At 36.0% G+C, this 18,788-nt stretch overlaps 1 protein-coding gene across 1 annotated transcript; it reads right to left on the bottom strand.

Annotated features, from left to right (window-relative positions):
• Window positions 1–4,622: 4,622 nt before the first annotated feature.
• On the bottom strand, window positions 4,623–5,681 carry LOC107568238 (forkhead box protein D3-A-like). Its single transcript, XM_016254171.1, has one exon. It carries the CDS (start codon window positions 5,668–5,670, stop codon window positions 4,753–4,755), a length of 918 nt encoding a protein of 305 aa, XP_016109657.1. The 5' UTR covers window positions 5,671–5,681; the 3' UTR covers window positions 4,623–4,752.
• Between the last annotated feature and the right edge of the window lie 13,107 nt (window positions 5,682–18,788).

Genomic DNA, 18,788 nt, shown 5'->3' on the forward strand with positions numbered 1-18,788 from the left:
CCCCTTTCATTAAGGAGGTGCATCACTCTGTCATAGTTGTATTAGCAGATCTTTATTGTCCCTTTAAAGGGCAATTATGTTGCAGTGTCGGATTAAAAAAAGACTGTTTACACTTGGTATTAACAACCATCTCTAGTGGTCCGATAACAAATGAACAGCTGAGACAGATTGCTGTTTACACCGGTTGTTTTCATGCATCTCAGATGTGTCTTCTGTGACCACTTGTGATCAGATTTCATTATGGCCAGGGTCTCAGTTGTGTCACTTACTATGTCAGTGTGTTGCCTCTAGCTGTTAAAGTGCCAAAAGGTAACACTTTATTACAAATGTGATGTTTTGGTCAGAATGATCATTGTTGTTTTAGTCGAACACCAGAATCTGTGCTTCACACAGATTACAACTCGTATGTATCATGGATCAAAAGAGTTTGAAGTGTGTACTGTACTTAAACAAGGACATTTGAGAACTAATCTGATTCTTCATCTGATTTTTCAATCAGATCTGGTCTGAAATACAACCTTTTTCTAATAAGAGATTATTTCCAGAGATATTTTCCCATTTATTTTTTTCGGTATAGGAATTTTTTCAATAATGCTTCAATAAAGAATGGGTCGTTTTGTTTGTGTGTGTGTGTGTGTGTGTGTGTGTATGTGTTTCTTTCTTTCTTATTTGTTTATGTATGTATGTATTTATGTATGTATGTGCAGCAGTAGACCTTAGTCTGGGTAGCGTCATATTTAATTTTTTTTGCCTCTATTACTTTTTAAAAACTCTTTGCTTTTTTATCCCACTGGTCTGCATCTGTGTGAATGACCTTTAACTCTACAGCAAGATTAATAGCGATAGTTCACCCAAAATGACATTTCTGCCATCATTTACTCACCCGCCTCATGTCGTTCCAGACACAATTTTTATTCATCTTTGAAACTGAAGATAGAGAGACAAATGAAGATAGAGATATTTCAGTCCCTCCATTGAAAGTCTATGCTTCAAAAAGTATCTAAAACATCATAAAAAATTAATCTTATATAAACTGAATCTATATGAACTGACTCATGAGAATTTGATGCACTTTATATGTGTGTGTGTTGATCAGTGTTTATTTAATTAAAAACATTCTAATTTGTGTTTCGGAGATGAACAAAAGTTATGGAACAACATGAAGGTATGTAAATGATGACAGTTTTTTTTTGGGGGGGGGTGAATTATTCTCTATATTGCAATTAATTGTCCACATCCACATATTGTGGCATTTTTGTTTTGCTGTATATTGTAGCACAATATATTGTTACACCCCCAACTGCTTTTGTCAGAATTGTGGGACTTCTGTATGTACTTAACATAAAAACTTACTGTTTTATATTTTGTTTATTTTGACAGATTTTGTTTATTTGTATTTTTTTGTGATTTTACACAATTAAAAAGTGAATGGAAATAGTGTCTCAATCAATAAGTTGACACAAGGCAAAATATTTTATCATCTTAACTAAAAACTTTTAAGGCAGCGAGGAAACAAATGTGCTTAAGATTAATCGACTCATGTATAAATGCATTATATCTATAATCTATAAAAATAAATATTTTCAAGTTGACATGATTTAGCTTGTTAAAACATCACATTAGTTGACTGGACTTGAAAATAAAAATAATAAAAATACAATTATTTTTAAAGGTTGAATCCACTCTGAGGGTAAGATATTTCAAGAAATGTATTGTCAAGATAACAACATTTTTTATATATTATTATATTTTTTTTTATAGTCTAGATTAGTCTAGAGAAAGATTGCAACAGAAATAAATGGTTGGTGCTGAGTGGACATGCAACGGCAGAGAAAACCCCGTCTGCAGGGCCAGAATGGCTACAATAATCCAAACAACCAGGATAAATTGGAACAAAAAAAAAGAGTAGTTTTATTTACATAATTCAGAAAAAGAATAACAAAAGGGTATCAATTTCAGAAGGGGGCAATTAAGGCCAAAAATAACAAACATAACAAGCTAACTCTTTTACAACTAACTAGCTAAGCTACAAAGAAAAGAAAACAAAATACAATAGGCTAAACTAATTTCCTAAACTAGGAGAAAAGAAGTAATGCAAAACAAAATGGCACCCACCTAAACCCAACCAAACACATAAACACATTAAATAATAAAGCTAAATTGACATTAGGCAAATCAAATTAATACTCACTTCTCTTTGAAAAGTCTCAGAGATGTAATCAATGAGACAAAGGACAGAAGCTGTACTTCAACAAGATACACCAAATCACCAAACTTTTCTGAGAAAAAAAGTCGCAATTCTGAGAAAAAAAGTCGCAATTCTGAGAAAAAAAGTCAGAATTGCGAGTTTGTATCACGCAATTGTGAGAAAAAAAGTCAGAATTGTGAGATAAAAAGTCGCAATAATATATATATATTTTTTTTATTCAGTGGCGGAAACGGGCTTCCATACCTTTGAGTATACAGTGGAGTATCCACCTTTTTCTTCAAGGCGGAAGTAAGCCTATGGGTGAGACTTCCGGTTCATTAGCCGCTATAGGTAAATAACGAGGAGAATAACAACGCGCAGTAAACGGTAAAACTGTTTGCACTACAAACCGGTGTGTTCATAATTAAGACGATAATACATTAAAATAATATGATAAGACGCACCAACTTTCAATACCAAGCAGCAAAAGGAACTGTTTTGTTCAGCTAAAAATAGCTGGACGGAGTGGACGCAGATGAGACCGGAAGCCGGACCCATAGAATTATTATTAATTTTTTTTAGACCCATAGAATTTACAAATGGCCGCGCCCGTTTTTATGACAAGAAAAAGATGGATAGAGAGAGAGAGAGAGAGAGAGAGAGAGATGTTACCTTGTTTCCACAGAAACTCGCTATGCGATTATGGGTAGTGTAGAACCTTAATTTTTTTGTTGTTGAAAGGTTTAGATGTGGTCGTTAGAAATCTCTTTCTCTACTGGGCAAATTAATTTTAAATGAATGCCTTTGTTTCACCCCTTGAGTCACTTTAGTACCTTCACAACTCAAATGCAACAAAGTACACCTCAATATTATGAGGTAACAGAATTTTCCTTTTCAGGAAGCTGCTTGGAAAGAGTAGGATATCCCACAGAGCACCTCTGCAGCTCTGCGTCTTTGTTTTGCGTGGTTGGAGGAGAGAGCAGGAGACCCGCACGAGCTGGTACAGGCTTTGAGGAATGATGTTAACCATCCTGTTTAACTTGGCATGCGGAGACAGGAGAAAGCGCCTCTCAGGTCAGGTACCAGCAGACCTTCAAACCGAACTTGCTCGTTCACTCCCTTGTAAAAGCAGCTGGCAGCGCTGCTGGTGGGTGCCAAATAAAGAGCAATTCATCACAATCACAATATTATTAGCATGCTTAATGTGACACTGATGGAGCGTGAAGTGCAGTTTTCACAGAGGACGTATTCAGTTTCAGACCACAAATGCAGGGCTTATTATGATTTCTGTCTTCCTACATGAAATGGCTTATTTTGTTTTAAGTTATGGGGCTTAGACGGCCATTTGACTGGAGAAAATAATCTCGCAGATTGTTTTTGAGGATCACAAACTGTGGCAGCTGGGAAAGACGATAGTGTTAGACTTGCGGTCATAGGCTGTATAGATGCATGATGTGTAGAGCTTTTGAAATTGACGATTGAAATTACTGGGTTAAAAGATTGTCAAACTAATAGAAGTGTGAACATACACCTGAGTCAGAGTCAGAGCTGTCAAGACTCAGCTGAGCGTTTGGAGATGATTATTTACAATGTGCGCTCAGATGGAAATCTGCTCATGCTCAGGCAAGATACTGTATGCATTCATTAATGTGTAATACTTCAATTGAATCATTTCGATACATTCTGAAAATTAATAAGCATGATCATGGGTGTTATAAAATCACACAAATGCACAAGAAGCCATTGAAAACCCCTCCCATAATCAATACAAACCCTTAAATAGGCCTAGATTAGATTTTTGTCAAATGTTATAAAAGATAATGACTTAACAGAGGAAAGCACTTTTTTGCTCTTTCATTTTAAATATGTGGGGCATTATTGTACATTTCTAAGGCATGGTTTATTTCTGATTTATGTATACACACGTTGTGTTTGCCTACAAATACAAAAATTATGCTAAAAATTGTAATTCCTATTTTTTTCATTCATATTAATGACAATAATTCACAGGATTGAAAATAAGTTGATGAATTATAAAAATGAATGTAGGCCTACTACAAAATGTTAGCAATCGATATCTTACCTGATCTTACCTTTTTTGGGGTTGCTGCTTATTTAACTTTTTATCCTTGTTGAGAAATGAGTGAGACGCGTCTGGAAAATAAGTGCAAAATGGCACTGTATGTACAGCACATTTAAAGAGAATTTTTGCAAGTAATACACAGTTGTATTAAGAAAAGAAACATTGTCCATGCCAAATCATAAACAAATCACGACATTTCTTGTCCATTTAAGAATGTCAATTTTATTTCCGTCAAAACGATAAGGAAAATCGTCATTTAAATAGTTGATTCGTTCGATATTGAATCATTCTAATAAAATAACATGCATCAATTAACAATTTCAGCATGTAACAGAAACACTTCACTGGATGAATTCCTGACAAAAACTAATCTCAAAAGTTCGCAAACATTCGACGCGATGCTGTCCACACTGTTATACCTCGGGATAAATGAAATAATTCCTGAGAAAAAAACAATAGTTTCGTGTCAAAATATGCGCTGCTAGTAATTGACACTAGCTAGGTGTCTGTGTTTAGTGGACAAATCCACGTGGCTGTGCACATCTTGCAGCTTCTGGTACTCGTACTGAAAATTGACGACCCGAGGGAAGCCCACTGGATTGAACAGTGCTGAGGACGCGTATGGAGAGGTCGGGGCCATTGCGCAGGCGAGACCCGGGGTGACAGGCTCGATGGCCACTGTTTGGGACTGTTGGAAAGACTTGGCTGTGACAGAGTTCCTCGAGAAAAGCGTGGACAGAGCCGGTAAAATGCTCCCAACAGGTGGTACACCGATGGGTTGATGGAAGCAAAACGGGTCCAGACCCGGTAAACGAGCGCAGGACGCGCTGAGCCCGTACGCGCCGTAGCCGAGGTTCGGAAAGCCACACGGCTGCAGCGCCTGATCTTTGAACACACTAAATTTGAAGTGCTGCCGCTTAAATCGCTTCCTTCTCCTCAGGAAACTTCCGTTCTCAAACATATCCGATGAATTGGGATCCAGAGTCCAGTAATTCCCTTTCCCGGGATTACCGGGCTCGCGTGGCATTTTCACGAAGCAGTCGTTTAGGGAGAGGTTGTGTCGGATGGAGTTCTGCCAGGCTGGGAACCTTTCTCGATAGTACACGAACCGGTGGCTGATGAAGTCGCAAATCTCGCTGAGGGTGAGACGCTTCTTTGGGCTCTGGAGGATGGCCATGGTGATCAAAGCGATGTAGGAATAGGGCGGTTTCACCGAAGTGCTTTTGCTCGAACTTGAGGGAGATATGGAAGATGGGACGCGGTCCTTATCCCCCCTGTTATGTACCCGGTCGGATGCAGAAAGAGCCGAGGTCGAAAGATGTTCGTCTCCAGACTCCTTGCCACCTTCTCCAACCACGTCGACAACGAGGTCATCCATTAAATCAGTGTCCAGGGTCATAATCCACAAGTTGGAGACGCGAAACGGGTTCTAAACAAGCAGATGGCGACGCGCAAGAGTCTTAAATTCTCCTTCACTTGAAAAGGGCTGTTCCTGGTTCCTCAGAACACCCTGGAAGATGGATTATAAAGAGACGAACGTGCTAACAACACAAGATTGAATTTGGCCACACAGGAATCCTCACCATTCGAGCGCAGGCGGTCTGGAGAGTTGCGTATACAGCAATGTCCATCGTCCACTCCGACGCAGCTGGATTCCTGCAGCTGTTCGGGAATCGGATGACGATGATGTCAGGACGAACTTCTCAGGAAGAAGCTCCACTCCAATGAAAACAGGGCAACTCTACCAGGTTCTGCCCGCAGACAGTCCTCTGAAGCAACCATGATTGATATCATGTCACTCAAGTCACAAGGGTATTACGTCGCTTAACTTTGGGAATTAAAAAGACAAGCTACCTGCTCCTTTAACTGCTCGACATCAGATATCACGTATTCTGTTTGAATTAACAGAAAATATTAAAAGGACAAATTAGCATGCACTAATAGAAGTCCTTCTCTCATCTCAGCATATATAATTAGTGTAAATAATCCACCAACACCAAAAGATTATAGTTTAGCTTATGCTTATTTCTCTATTCACATACAAATCGACTAAGTTTATTGAAAATTGCTGAATTAGGGCACAAGTTAACAAATGCAGCCAATTTAGCAAATCAGTTAACAGTATTCATATTTCACAGTGGTAGGCTACATTCTTTGAGGTATTGTCATCATATTTTTATTAATTAATATTTAATATTCTTTATTACTTGTATTTGCATTGTTTTATATATTAAATAATAAATAACAAATTATGAAATAATAACAATAATGACTGATAAATACTGAACAGCATTAAGATCTAAAATATAATTTTATAGCACTATACATGTTTTTATTATTTTAGTTATTGTTAAATCCAGATATTAAATATATCACAACAATAATATAAAAAATAAAGTGTATGCTGAAAGTTAAAAATACTGGAGGCCATTAAAGCCAAAAAAAATTAAATAAAAATAAAAAGATAAGTAAAATGGCTGCTTCTTGCAGAATATGAAATAGCCTGAATGTCGTTCAGCTTTGATGCAACGAGGCTAAAATAAGAAACAGATTTATAATATTTATCATAAGGTGCCGTACTGTGTTTGATCTTCGCACATATGTTTCCTCTATCTTAATATCTTACATTTCCCATTGCGCCTAAAGTAGTTTTCTATAATGATATGGTGAAAATCAAATCAAATTGTCGGGTCGTTTAGATGAAAGTGAACCATATTCGCTTGCATTTGGCTGCTGAAGGCCGTGGGGTGTTTGTTTTAATGATGCAGCTCTTTGTTGATGATTTCTACATTTCCTGCACATTTAATCTTATTGATACCGGAGCCCACCGAGCGTAGAGAGGACGTGGGTGGGCATGATTTCACAAATTTATCACGTATGTCCTCAGATTGGAAACAGGCCCAGCGAGAGTAATGAATGAAGGATGGTTTTGGAAGCGAAAAGGATATATGAATACAAACCCGACGCAGCAGTTCCACAAGATAATGTGCTTTATTGTGGCATTCCAGGGTATTCATGATGTAGGCCTATACAACATACTCTACAAATGGAGACGACAATAGGTTACAAATGCTACGACTTGCCATGTAAAAGATGTTATATATTAGAATATTTATACGATTAATATTTTGGTTTTATATTTCCACTATGCAGTTATTAGGATAGACCGTGGATTGTTGTCACAAGGCTATCGAATTTATCTAAGCCAAAATCAAAAGTCCCATTACACAAACGTGTTTTTTTGTGGTCTTCAGATGTTAAAGGTTCTTTATGGAACCATTTAGACAAAGAGGTTCTTCAGATGTTAAAGGTTCTTTATGGAACCATTTAGACAAAAAGGTTCTTCTATGGCATCGTGAAGCACCTTTATTTTTAAGAGTGTACTTCATTTATCGCGAATGAAAACGAGGCTGTGAGAGATGTCAGTCAATCTCGACAGGGACTTTGTAGCTATATAGTTTATTACATGTAGCGTAATTGGGTGTCAAGGGAGACGTTGGTGTCCATCAGCTGACGTAAACATTGAAAATACATCTTTACAAAAATAAATAAATAAATAAAACCGGCTGACAAAGTCAGCTTGATTCGCGAAAAAAACAAATATGGCGTCTTATACCTAGCCTACCTGTCTTATTTAGCTACTTGTGTTTGTCAGATTAATTTAACGTAGGCCTATTTCCGATGACAAAACTAATAGATACCAGTTTACAATTAATTTATTAGCGTGAATTACGGTCTTTAGTCTTTTTTGAACACAACACACTGGTGGGATGTCTGCAGCCTTGAAGGAAAACTCCCTGGACTAAATAAACAGCGTCACCTTGTGACAACAGTTTTCTGCTGTGGAAGACTTTTAAATGTAGGCTACTGAATATTTCACATAGACCTGTATCTAGGTTATATATAAAAGACAGGTATTCTTCTTAAATCAGCGTCAATAAACAGTTCCCAATATTACAACCTACCTCAAACAGGGAGTATATATCAACGTTTGTCAAATAGCCTGCATGGAAATGGCTCCTAGAAAAACTTTGGATCTGTATTGTAACGAGAGAAACGTCTTTTAAACAGAGTTCTTAAAGAAATGCCACATTAGAGGTGCAGGCTTGTAGCCACTGCTTGCTTGTTGTCCATCATGTCTCATTCTGTTCAACAGCAGACAAACCTGTTCAGCTTTTTCATATATACTGCTTTTGAACGACTTTAAAAAAAAAAGAAATGGGTGTGGCATCATGTTGCTATACTGTATAACAAATAATGTCAACAAGCTATTTGATTTTTTTCTTATTTGTGCGGTGATTTTAACTATTATATAAAGCTAAACTTTAATGTATAGTACGAATGTAAGAATGTATGAATATCAATCAATATCCAGCTGAAACAGCTACTGAAATAAAGTCTCCAATGAATGCTATTTATTTCTTTGGGTTTCATAAACCCAAAGAAGACCGTACATTGTTACACTAACCCACACATGTTTTTTTCACAATGTGCATTCAAATTCTAGGATGTGGATATCTTATTTATTCTGTATGGCCGCCTCCTTTCCATTTTCGTCTCGTTTTCTGGATCATTTTAATAAATAAAAAAATGTCACTTTATTTATTTATACATTCATTTCCTTAAGAAAATGGCTTTCTAGTTGAAAATGTATCGACTTTCATGTTGATCAAAACAATGACCATAGGTGTCAGCAAAACACCACTGTTAAAACTTTTGACTAACGGCTGATGGTACTATAAGAGCATGCGCAGCTTTGAGCGCCTCTATTCACAGTTATGAGCTGCAACATGGAAGGCAGCTACATTATTTGGTAATATAATGCATTCTAAATATATAAAATGTAGGACTGGTTAAGATACATCCCTCCTTAAGTTTTTCTCTTGACCACAGACTGCACAAAAACACTTTATAAATGGCTATGCTATTCAACATTTGTGAGATCTAGTCAGTGGAAACAGGTTTGAGGTTAATAGTAATCTATGACATTTTATTATGTTGAATATCAAATGTTTTTTGTGTCTATTTGTTAATGATATATTCATATTTTTAGATTTGGGGAGTAAAAAATATAGTTGTTATTTTGAAGTAAAAAGATCAAATTAGACCTTTGGGGTTAGATGACCCACCAGAATTGGCACAGAAGGCCCCAAGTGGCATGTTGTTACTAGTGTTATTTTTAAATGTAATAATGTAATCAAGGTTATTATTCAGTATTTTCATGAATTAGATGTACATGTCAGACAGCTTCACTTTCCATGTAAAGGAACACTCCACTATTTTTGAAAATAGGCTCATTTTCCAACTCTCCTAGAGTTAAACAGTTGAGTTTTACTGTTTTCGAATCCATTCAGCCGATCTCCGGGTCTGGCGGTAGCACTTTTATCTGTAGCTTAGCATAGATCATTGAATCTGATTAGACCGTTAGCATCTCGCTCAAAAATGACCAAAGAGTTTCTATATTTTTCCTATTTAAAACTTGACCATTCTGTAGTTACATCGTAATGATGTACATCGACGGAAAATGAAAAGTTGCGATTTTCTAGGCCGATATGGCTAGGAACTATACTCTCATTCCGGCGTAATAATCAAGGAACTTTGCTGCCGTACCATGGGTTCAGCAGGCGCAATGATATTGATGAGATGCTGACGGTCTAATCAGATTCAATGATCTATGCTAAGCTACAGCTAAAAGTGCTACCGCCAGACCTGGAGATCGGCTGAATGGACTCGAAAATGGTAAAACTCAACTGTTTAACTCTAGGGTAGTTGGAAAATGAGCCTATTTTCAAAAATAGTGGAGTGTTCCTTTAAACCTATAGGCTAACTGAGTGGAATCATTAATTCATAATGTTTCTATTATGACATATCATTGATTAAAATATGGGCAATTAAATATGTAAATATAAGTAATTAATAAAATAATCCTGAAAAAAAAATCTAATCTAAAATATTACACAACTGCTTCCAGCATTGATAATAAATCAGTATATTAGAATGATTTCTGAAGACTGGAGTAATGATGCTGAAAATTCTGTTTTGCATCACAGGAATAAATTATACTTTAAAGTATATTAAAACAGAAATCTGTTATTTAAAATCATCATAATATTTCACAATATTACTGTTTTGATCAAATAAATGCAGCCTTTATGAGCATAATATGAGACTTCATAAAAAACATTAAAAATCATACTGTTATATGTTGCTTGGAAAAAAATACACAATTACATGTGTACTTCTGAATTCTGAAAAATTGTCAATGAAGAAAGATGCTGTTTTTGGGTCCAGATGGTGCACTTTCGGTATCTTACCAGCAGAGGCAAACTGGGCTCTACTATTACTAGTGAGCCAAACCTTGACCTTAGTCTTAAATGGTTTTAGAGCAGCAGTTCCCCTGTCATCAATCTTTATAAAAAATGACATTTGTAAATTCTCCTGGAGGTTCTTGCACTGCACTCTCATATGATTTATTAATCTGACCCACCCAATTCATGTCACAGAATTTTTGGTAATGAAATGATGAGTTGAATCAGATGTGTTATATGAAGAAGACATCAAAAACATGCAGTGCTGGGGGGCAAGAGTAGCAGCACTGAGAAACACTGTTATAGACCTGTGCACTTTCTGAAGTGATGACAGTACTCCCACCACAGTTTCTGATGGATTTTTAACAACATCTCTTCTTAAACTCTGTGCACACTTCTTGATTTGCTGCTTCAGGCTTTCCTCATTAACCTGACAACTGTTAACAGCCCACACACACACACACACACACACACACACACTCGTCTTCAGTCCTGCCCTCTCTTCATCCAATGTCGGCTGCTCTCTGAACTCTCCCATTGTTGCTCACTAAGCGCTCCTGGGCAGAAGAGTGTTTAATTACACATCAGTCACTATGACGTATGTCCTTCTCCTTCCTGCATTCTTCACACACAAACACACACTGGGAATTGCAGTGACACTCCTTAAAGTGGCTTGTATTAACACAAAATACTAAGCACTTAATGTATATTGGTATAAATGGTACAAAACAGGGCCTGCAAAATAAATCATTAACAAAAAGTTAAACGTTTAAAAAAAATTTATGTGTGGTGTGTCATTGTTTTAAATTTAAGTTTATTTCGAGCAAATATATATATATATATATAAATACACATATATAGAAAAATAGAACAGTTTATCTCACATATATATGTATCTGTACATATACCTTACACATAATAACTACACACACACACACACATATATATACAGTATATACATATACATACCCACATACACATACACACATATATACACATTACAATTATGATACACATATGCACACACATATTTACACATATAATTCTCGCTCGAAAGGGAGTGGAAAGAAGTAGAACTTATTTGCTCCCACCCCCAATTCATTCCCATATATTACACCATATGGTTGCTGCCATTGTCTGTTACTAATCATTTCTGTGATATTATAATATTTATATACAAATACCCAATTACAATAGGACCATCTCAATAATCACAATAATACAATATAATAATCCTCATTATCATAAACATTCTAATATGTCCCGGTATTTATAACAATCATGTAATATATAAAATATAACCATATCCTATTATATTGTTCAATCACAGTTTTATAATAACAATAGAAATAACAATAATAATAATGACAATGATAGTAATAATAATCTCTACTACATCACAATAACAATACATCAATACCATGACTAAATTAATAGTGCAATTTTGTTGTAAATTACAATATCATGTGGTCATGTATTTATCTGCTCATGTCATTATTATTATTAGCTCAGCTATGTAATCATATCCCGTTCTGTTGTAATTATATCACTATTTATAGTATCAATATTAATAGTAAGAACAATTATGATCATCCTTATTACTGTTTTTATACAATAACCTTCACCCCATAATCACAATCCTGAGAACACCAAGCTCCCTCCCTCAGCCTTGTATTTTGTCAGCACCATTTCTTTGTATCTTGATTTAAATAGGTAAATATTTTGATATTTATCAATTTAATATTGTGAAAAGACTAGAGGACTGTTCAGAATAGAGAGCAATGAGATACAATGGTAGATTTGGGTGACAAAGTGTAATTGTGATCCTGGAAGAGAAAGAAAGGTCCAGGGCAACGATGATTGGAGGGTAATGTTACCACCATCGATGGACAGATGGATGTATGGATAGACGGATGGGTGGCTTCCGTGAAACTAGGCTCAAGGATTGACCTTTCAATGAATCAAAGACATTATTACCTAAATATATTAGTGTTAAAAATGTATACTTTCTTTTTGCAATAAATAAACAATACTAATAATAAAAATGTTAATGTTTTTTTATTTATAGTGCAATCAGAACATCCTCTGACATCTTTCATCCTGAACTGCTATGCTGCGTCATTCTGAAACCCTTAATGAAGACTTTGTGGTTCATACTTCTTGTTTTTAGAGAACTTATTCTTCTATAAACCCATATCTTCAGAAAATCTACACTCTAAAAGTAGTCTGTAAAAACAGGCCCAATGTACTGTGTTAATGTGATTTTTCCACATTGATTTTCCACTGGTATTTTGAATTATGCATAGTATTGTTTTTCATTTTAGGCTTAGAGAAAATGCTCATAAACTTATAAGAAAATCTTGGCAGAAAATTACCAATACCTGGATTTTTTTTCTTATAGTGTAGTTTTGCTCATATCTTTAATTTAAATCCAACAGAATCATATTTATCGTTCCAGTAAACAAATACTGGATGTTCATGTGGCGTCTGGGATCATGAAAATAAAATCATCAGAAAATCGTTGGTGGAGCAGTATTAAAACATCAGGGCTGTGGGGGAAAATTAGATTTTAAAGTCATAAAAGCAGTTATCTGCTTTTATTGTGGGTAACGTTTACTGCACATGCACTCAGATGTTGATGAACAACAAAGATATGGCAATGAACCACATTTTATTGCAAAATAAACCCAGACAGGGCGATCAGAACCCGGATGGAGGTATCCTGAAGAGATTTATTTTGTGATAACATCTGGCTGTTCATGTGATTTTCAGTACAATAATATCAAATCATATATCATATCATTAGCATTGTTATATAAAAATATTTGTCTGTAGAATCCAGCAAATGGCCAATCAGAATTGAGTATTCCAGAGAGCCGCATAATAAAGTACCGATGTCATTGAATATTTGAAAACAACAACTTAATGTGCCCGGTAGGGATGTAACGATTAACCGTGAGCCGGTTGAAAATCGATTCAAATATGTAATGATTCAAATCGACCACAAGTAATCCACACCACTCCAGTCCAACAGTTAATGTCTTGTGAAGCAAGCAAGGGATGCAATGCTACATTTCTCTAAATCTAATCTGATCAAAAATAATATATCTCTCTCATCTACATCTTGTATGGCCTGAGGGTGTGTAAACTTTCAGCACATTTTCTGAAAATTTGGAAATGCTGAAATCTAATAGAAAATCGTAATGTGTGTTTGTATTTATTTACAGTATTTATTTTTCTAAATTATGTTTTCACTTCAGCACTTAAATAGGACAACAATGGTATGATACATTTAGCAAATCAGGCTAAAAAACAAGTATTTGTCATAAAGGTGCTTGACGATGCCATAGAAGAACCTTTTTGTCTAAATGGTTCCATAAAGAACATTTAACATCTGAAGAACCTTTCTGTTTCACAAAAGGTTCTTTGTGGCGAAAAAGGTTCTTCAGATTATAAAAAGATAAGAAAGAGATGGTTCTTTAAAGAACCTTTGACTGAATGGTTCTTTGTGGAACCAAAAATGGTTCTTCTATGGCATCGCTTGAAGAACCTTTTGAAGCACCTTTATTTTTAAGAGTGTAGTCCAGCTGAGAAAATAGACAATGGCAGTATAAAAAAGTTCAATTGCTCTTGTAACTAAAATGTGAGATTCCTTTTAATGAAAAACATATTTTTAAGTATGTATATTAAAATATAATATAATAAAAAATTATATAATGATAAATATTGATTAATTGCACAATAAGACAAGAACAATCTTGATTTTGCCTTCAAAGTCAACATGAAATGTTGTACGCAAACAATTTACTTTCATAATGTAATGTGTTTCCAAGTGAAACGGGATATTTACCAAAAAAATCTAGGTTTTCTTATTTGGCTGTTGGTTGACATTGTCCAACAGCTTGCCAGCCTAAATAATTTCAGCCAAATTAGAAAGACACGTCAAGGTGGAGCAAGTTGTTACATTTTGATAAAAGATTAGAAAGGCAAACTGTGAACTGTGAAAACCGATGAATCATTCACAATTAGACAGTTATTAAGAGTGAATGGATTCAATTTTCCTGCCATGTTGAATAGCACACTTGACAGAAAAGAATGGCCGAACATCTCTACTACAGCCTGCTTTGCACCTCGAAGAGGCAAATTTCTTAAGAAAGCAGAATTAACTTTTAATTCACTTGTCATTTAGACCACAATAGGTAACGCATGATGAATTTAACTCATCTTATCTTTACCCAAGAACCCTGTGACAGGTCAGAACAAGAAAGCTCCCTCTCAACACCAAAGGCTTTGTTAATCAACTTGCCAAGCGACTCTGTTCAGGGAAATTCACACAAACCGCAGCGTGTGTCCCGCCTCCTGGCAGCAGCTCATGGTTATACAAACAGGTTTGAAATGACACAGCTGATATCTGCATGTGGGAAAGCGGCAACATGCATCGCCCACGTAAACTGAATCAATTGTGTAGCACTAACTGATCGTCACTGTTCCCACCACTATTCATTTTCAGTTCATGATGCTTCTCAAATATATCGCACTGGCAAAAACTGCCGCAATGGACCAGTATGTCTCGTCGCGGTGTTTCTCTGGATTCATGCCTTCCAGCGAAAGAGAAACTGCGCAGAGATGGAGGTTTATGGTTGCATTTACACCAGCCTGTAATTTCATGACATCTTTGACAAGATAACAATATGGTGAACCTCAGATAGCAAACAAATCATGTTATATAATTCAAACTTTATTGTACACTGTTTTGTTAGACAACTTAAAAATGTACTTCATGTCAAGGCGTTTTTTTATTTTTATTTTTTATTTTTTATCACGTTACATCATAGCTGTTCCCACCACTATTCATTTTCAGTTCATGATGCTTCTCAAATATATCGCACTGGCAAAAACTGCCGCAATGGACCAGTATGTCTCGTCGCGGTGTTTCTCTGGATTCATGCCTTCCAGCGAAAGAGAAACTGCGCAGAGATGGAGGTTTATGGTTGCATTTACACCAGCCTGTAATTTCATGACATCTTTGACAAGATAACAATATGGTGAATCTCAGATAGCAAACAAATCATGTTATATAATTCAAACTTTATTGTACACTGTTTTGTTAGACAACTTAAAAATGTACTTCATGTCAAGGCGTTTTTTTAGCCATCTACTACACGAAACAATCTAAAATTCACATAGGCTACATATAAAAACGTGTATCTATAGCACGATTTTCGGTTTCTATTGGGCGTGCTATTTATACGTAGAAATTGACTTTGGCGTGCATATAATGCGCAGTTTTCGCATGCATATACGCAATGTCTTGGCGTGCATATGATACGCACTATTGGCGTAGGCTACCTATAACAGGCACCTACCCCACACCCCTAATCCTAACCATTGCGTATCATTTGCACGCCAAAGTCATTTTCTGCGTATAAATAGTACGCCAAATAGAAACCGAAAATCGTGCTATTGATACGCACATTCATGAGATCGAAATAATCAGGGGCGCCTGCAGGAATTCAGCTTTTTTTAAACGAATGAATGAATGAATGAATTAATGGATGAATGAATGAAGGCAGGGGAAATGTTTCTCAGGTCAGTCAGAGCACTCATGGTACGCAAAGTGCGTACAGCCGTAAACCTGCAGGCGCCATTTTATAAGCTATATATATAGCCTACACACACACGATTTATTTCAGCTAAATATATTTTTTAATTGACTGAATAAAACTTCACAGCATACTGTCAAGATGAGCATTTTTTTAAAGGTCAAATCAGGTAAAATTAGCTCCTTGAGAACACTCACTTTACAGTAAACATTTTCCTGGAAGAGGAATGTGGGAAGAAATGAATGAGTGGGCAATTTGTTTTTTAGAAGTAAACAATGAAGAGTGGACACATGCCAAAATGTCTCACTCCCAAGTATTCCCGCTTATGTCGAAATGATTGCTGCACAGTGGTTTCTGATACTGATCTGGGTGGCTTGATTTGGCAGTGAGGTAGAAAAAGAAAGTTTGTTTTGAAGTGTTTAGTTGGGCTTAAATTGTCCACAGCAGCTTTTCAATGTTCCAAATGGCAGATTTATGAAGGCAGGATATACTGCACAGTGTCTTCATTGTGTTTTGAACATGAGGCATTCTGGTTAGCTGCAGGTTAGATGGGAATTGAAAAACATGCAAATATGAACACAACTCTTTTTAAGGCTATTGCCTAGGGTTCATGATTGGTACAAGCCCCTAACCTTAGGTAGTTATTAAAGTTTAGCATTATTAAAGTTAACCAGTGTATTGCATTTCTGAAGTAAATTTACTTGGTAGCTCACCCGGTTTTGCACTTGTGATGCAGAATGCAGAAATTGCATGGTTGCTTCAGGAATTGTGTTTTTCTCTCACATTTGCTTTTGTTAACACTATCGGCTAGGTTTCGGGTAGGATTTAGTGTACTGAGGTTGTAACGATAGAGCATTGACCTTTCAATGGCACTCACCAGACATTTCACTTCCAAACTGCATCAATACATATAGCCTTTGTAATAAAACATCACCAGATTCAAGTTCATCTGTTTTGGATAAAACTGAACATCCTTTTAACTCCACTTACTGGACATTTCACGTTGAAAGCGTTGCAAAACACAAAATGTAAAACAAAGATTTTGAAACTATGAAACGGATCAAAGACCTACTTTTATGACTGATGTTAGTTTAACTTGTAGATGGCAGCCAGTAGCTCTTTGCTGTCTTTGAAAACAATCATTGGGATTGGGATGACAAATGATTACAGGATTATTTTACTCGGCCAAGCCTGATTCATGTGGACATGGGCGCCTGTCCTAAAACCTGAAAACAGGGAGGAATTACATCAAAGTCTTGAGAATAATGATTGATATTGACCAGTGAGTTTGGAAGCTATCCTTGGCAGCCCTGCTCTCCTTTTTCTCTTTTGCACTATTACTCTTTCTTTCTTCCCTCTCCATCTGCCCACACATCCTTCCAAGGGCTTCCCAGGCATTGGCAAAAAGTAACCGCAGCAAACCTAGCAGCCTGGGCCTGTTTGCCTGCCAGTAGGGCAGGAATCGTGTTTCCAGAAAAATGACAGATGAAAAACTGCCTCGCATACACAAACACTCACTTCTATGGTGTTGAAAGTCTGAGTTTCAGGGCCATTGCTTTCAAGGAGCTGCAAAAATATTTTAAATATGGGTGAGCCTTTTCTCCAGGGTTGGCTGGTGGTAAAATGTGCTGTAGTGCACAGTGATGGTGGTCTAGTAGATACACATTATTTGAGCTCTGTGAATTTGAGTAATTTATGTTTGGACCTGTTGGTTTCAGAAATCTGAGAAAAGTCCTGAACCTGCATGACAAGAATTTAAAGTAATTGTTCACACAAAAATGAAAGTTTTGTCATTTACATGTAGTTCCTTTATGACTTTCTCTCATGCATAAAGCACAAATAAAGCAGTTTTGCTGGACACTCTTTGTCATTAATGGGGACAAAAATACACAAAATTATATTAATATTAGTAATTAATAATCAAAAATCTATTTTGCACTGTCATTTACATATAGTTCCTTTATGACTTTCTCTGATGCATAAAGCACAAATAAAGCAGTTTTGCTGGACACTCTTTGTCATTAATGGGGACAAAAATACACAAAATTATATTAATATTAGTAATTAATAATCAAATATCTATTTTGCACTGTTTTAACAAACTTGCATTCAGGCAGGGTTGCCAGGCCTGTGTAAAAAGTCAATGTAGGTCAATGTTTTATTTTGCCTTGAGGGTGGAGCCAGGACTGATATACAGTTCCTTTATGACTTTCTCTGATGCATAAAGCACAAATAAAGCAGTTTTGCTGGACACTCTTTGTCATTAATGGGGACAAAAATACACAAAATTATATTAATATTAGTAATTAATAATCAAATATCTATTTTGCACTGTTTTAACAAACTTGCATTCAGGCAGGGTTGCCAGGCCTGTGTAAAAACTAGCTAAATGACACTATTCCAAATATCAAAGCTCAAAATAGGCCACTTCCATAACAAAACCATTACTGTATTATACACAATTTAAAATTTCAAATCACAATAAAGTATTAATTATATATGAACTCCCTACTAGTGCCCTTGCCAGTTTTATTACTTTAAACATTAAAGAACGCGACACACACGTCTCCTAGAAATCCTGAGGAGGGTTGCCGGAAAACTGTCAG

Source organism: Sinocyclocheilus grahami, unplaced genomic scaffold, assembly GCF_001515645.1.
Source record: "Sinocyclocheilus grahami isolate Dianchi unplaced genomic scaffold, SAMN03320097.WGS_v1.1 scaffold1227.1, whole genome shotgun sequence".
Lineage (NCBI taxonomy): Eukaryota > Metazoa > Chordata > Actinopteri > Cypriniformes > Cyprinidae > Sinocyclocheilus > Sinocyclocheilus grahami.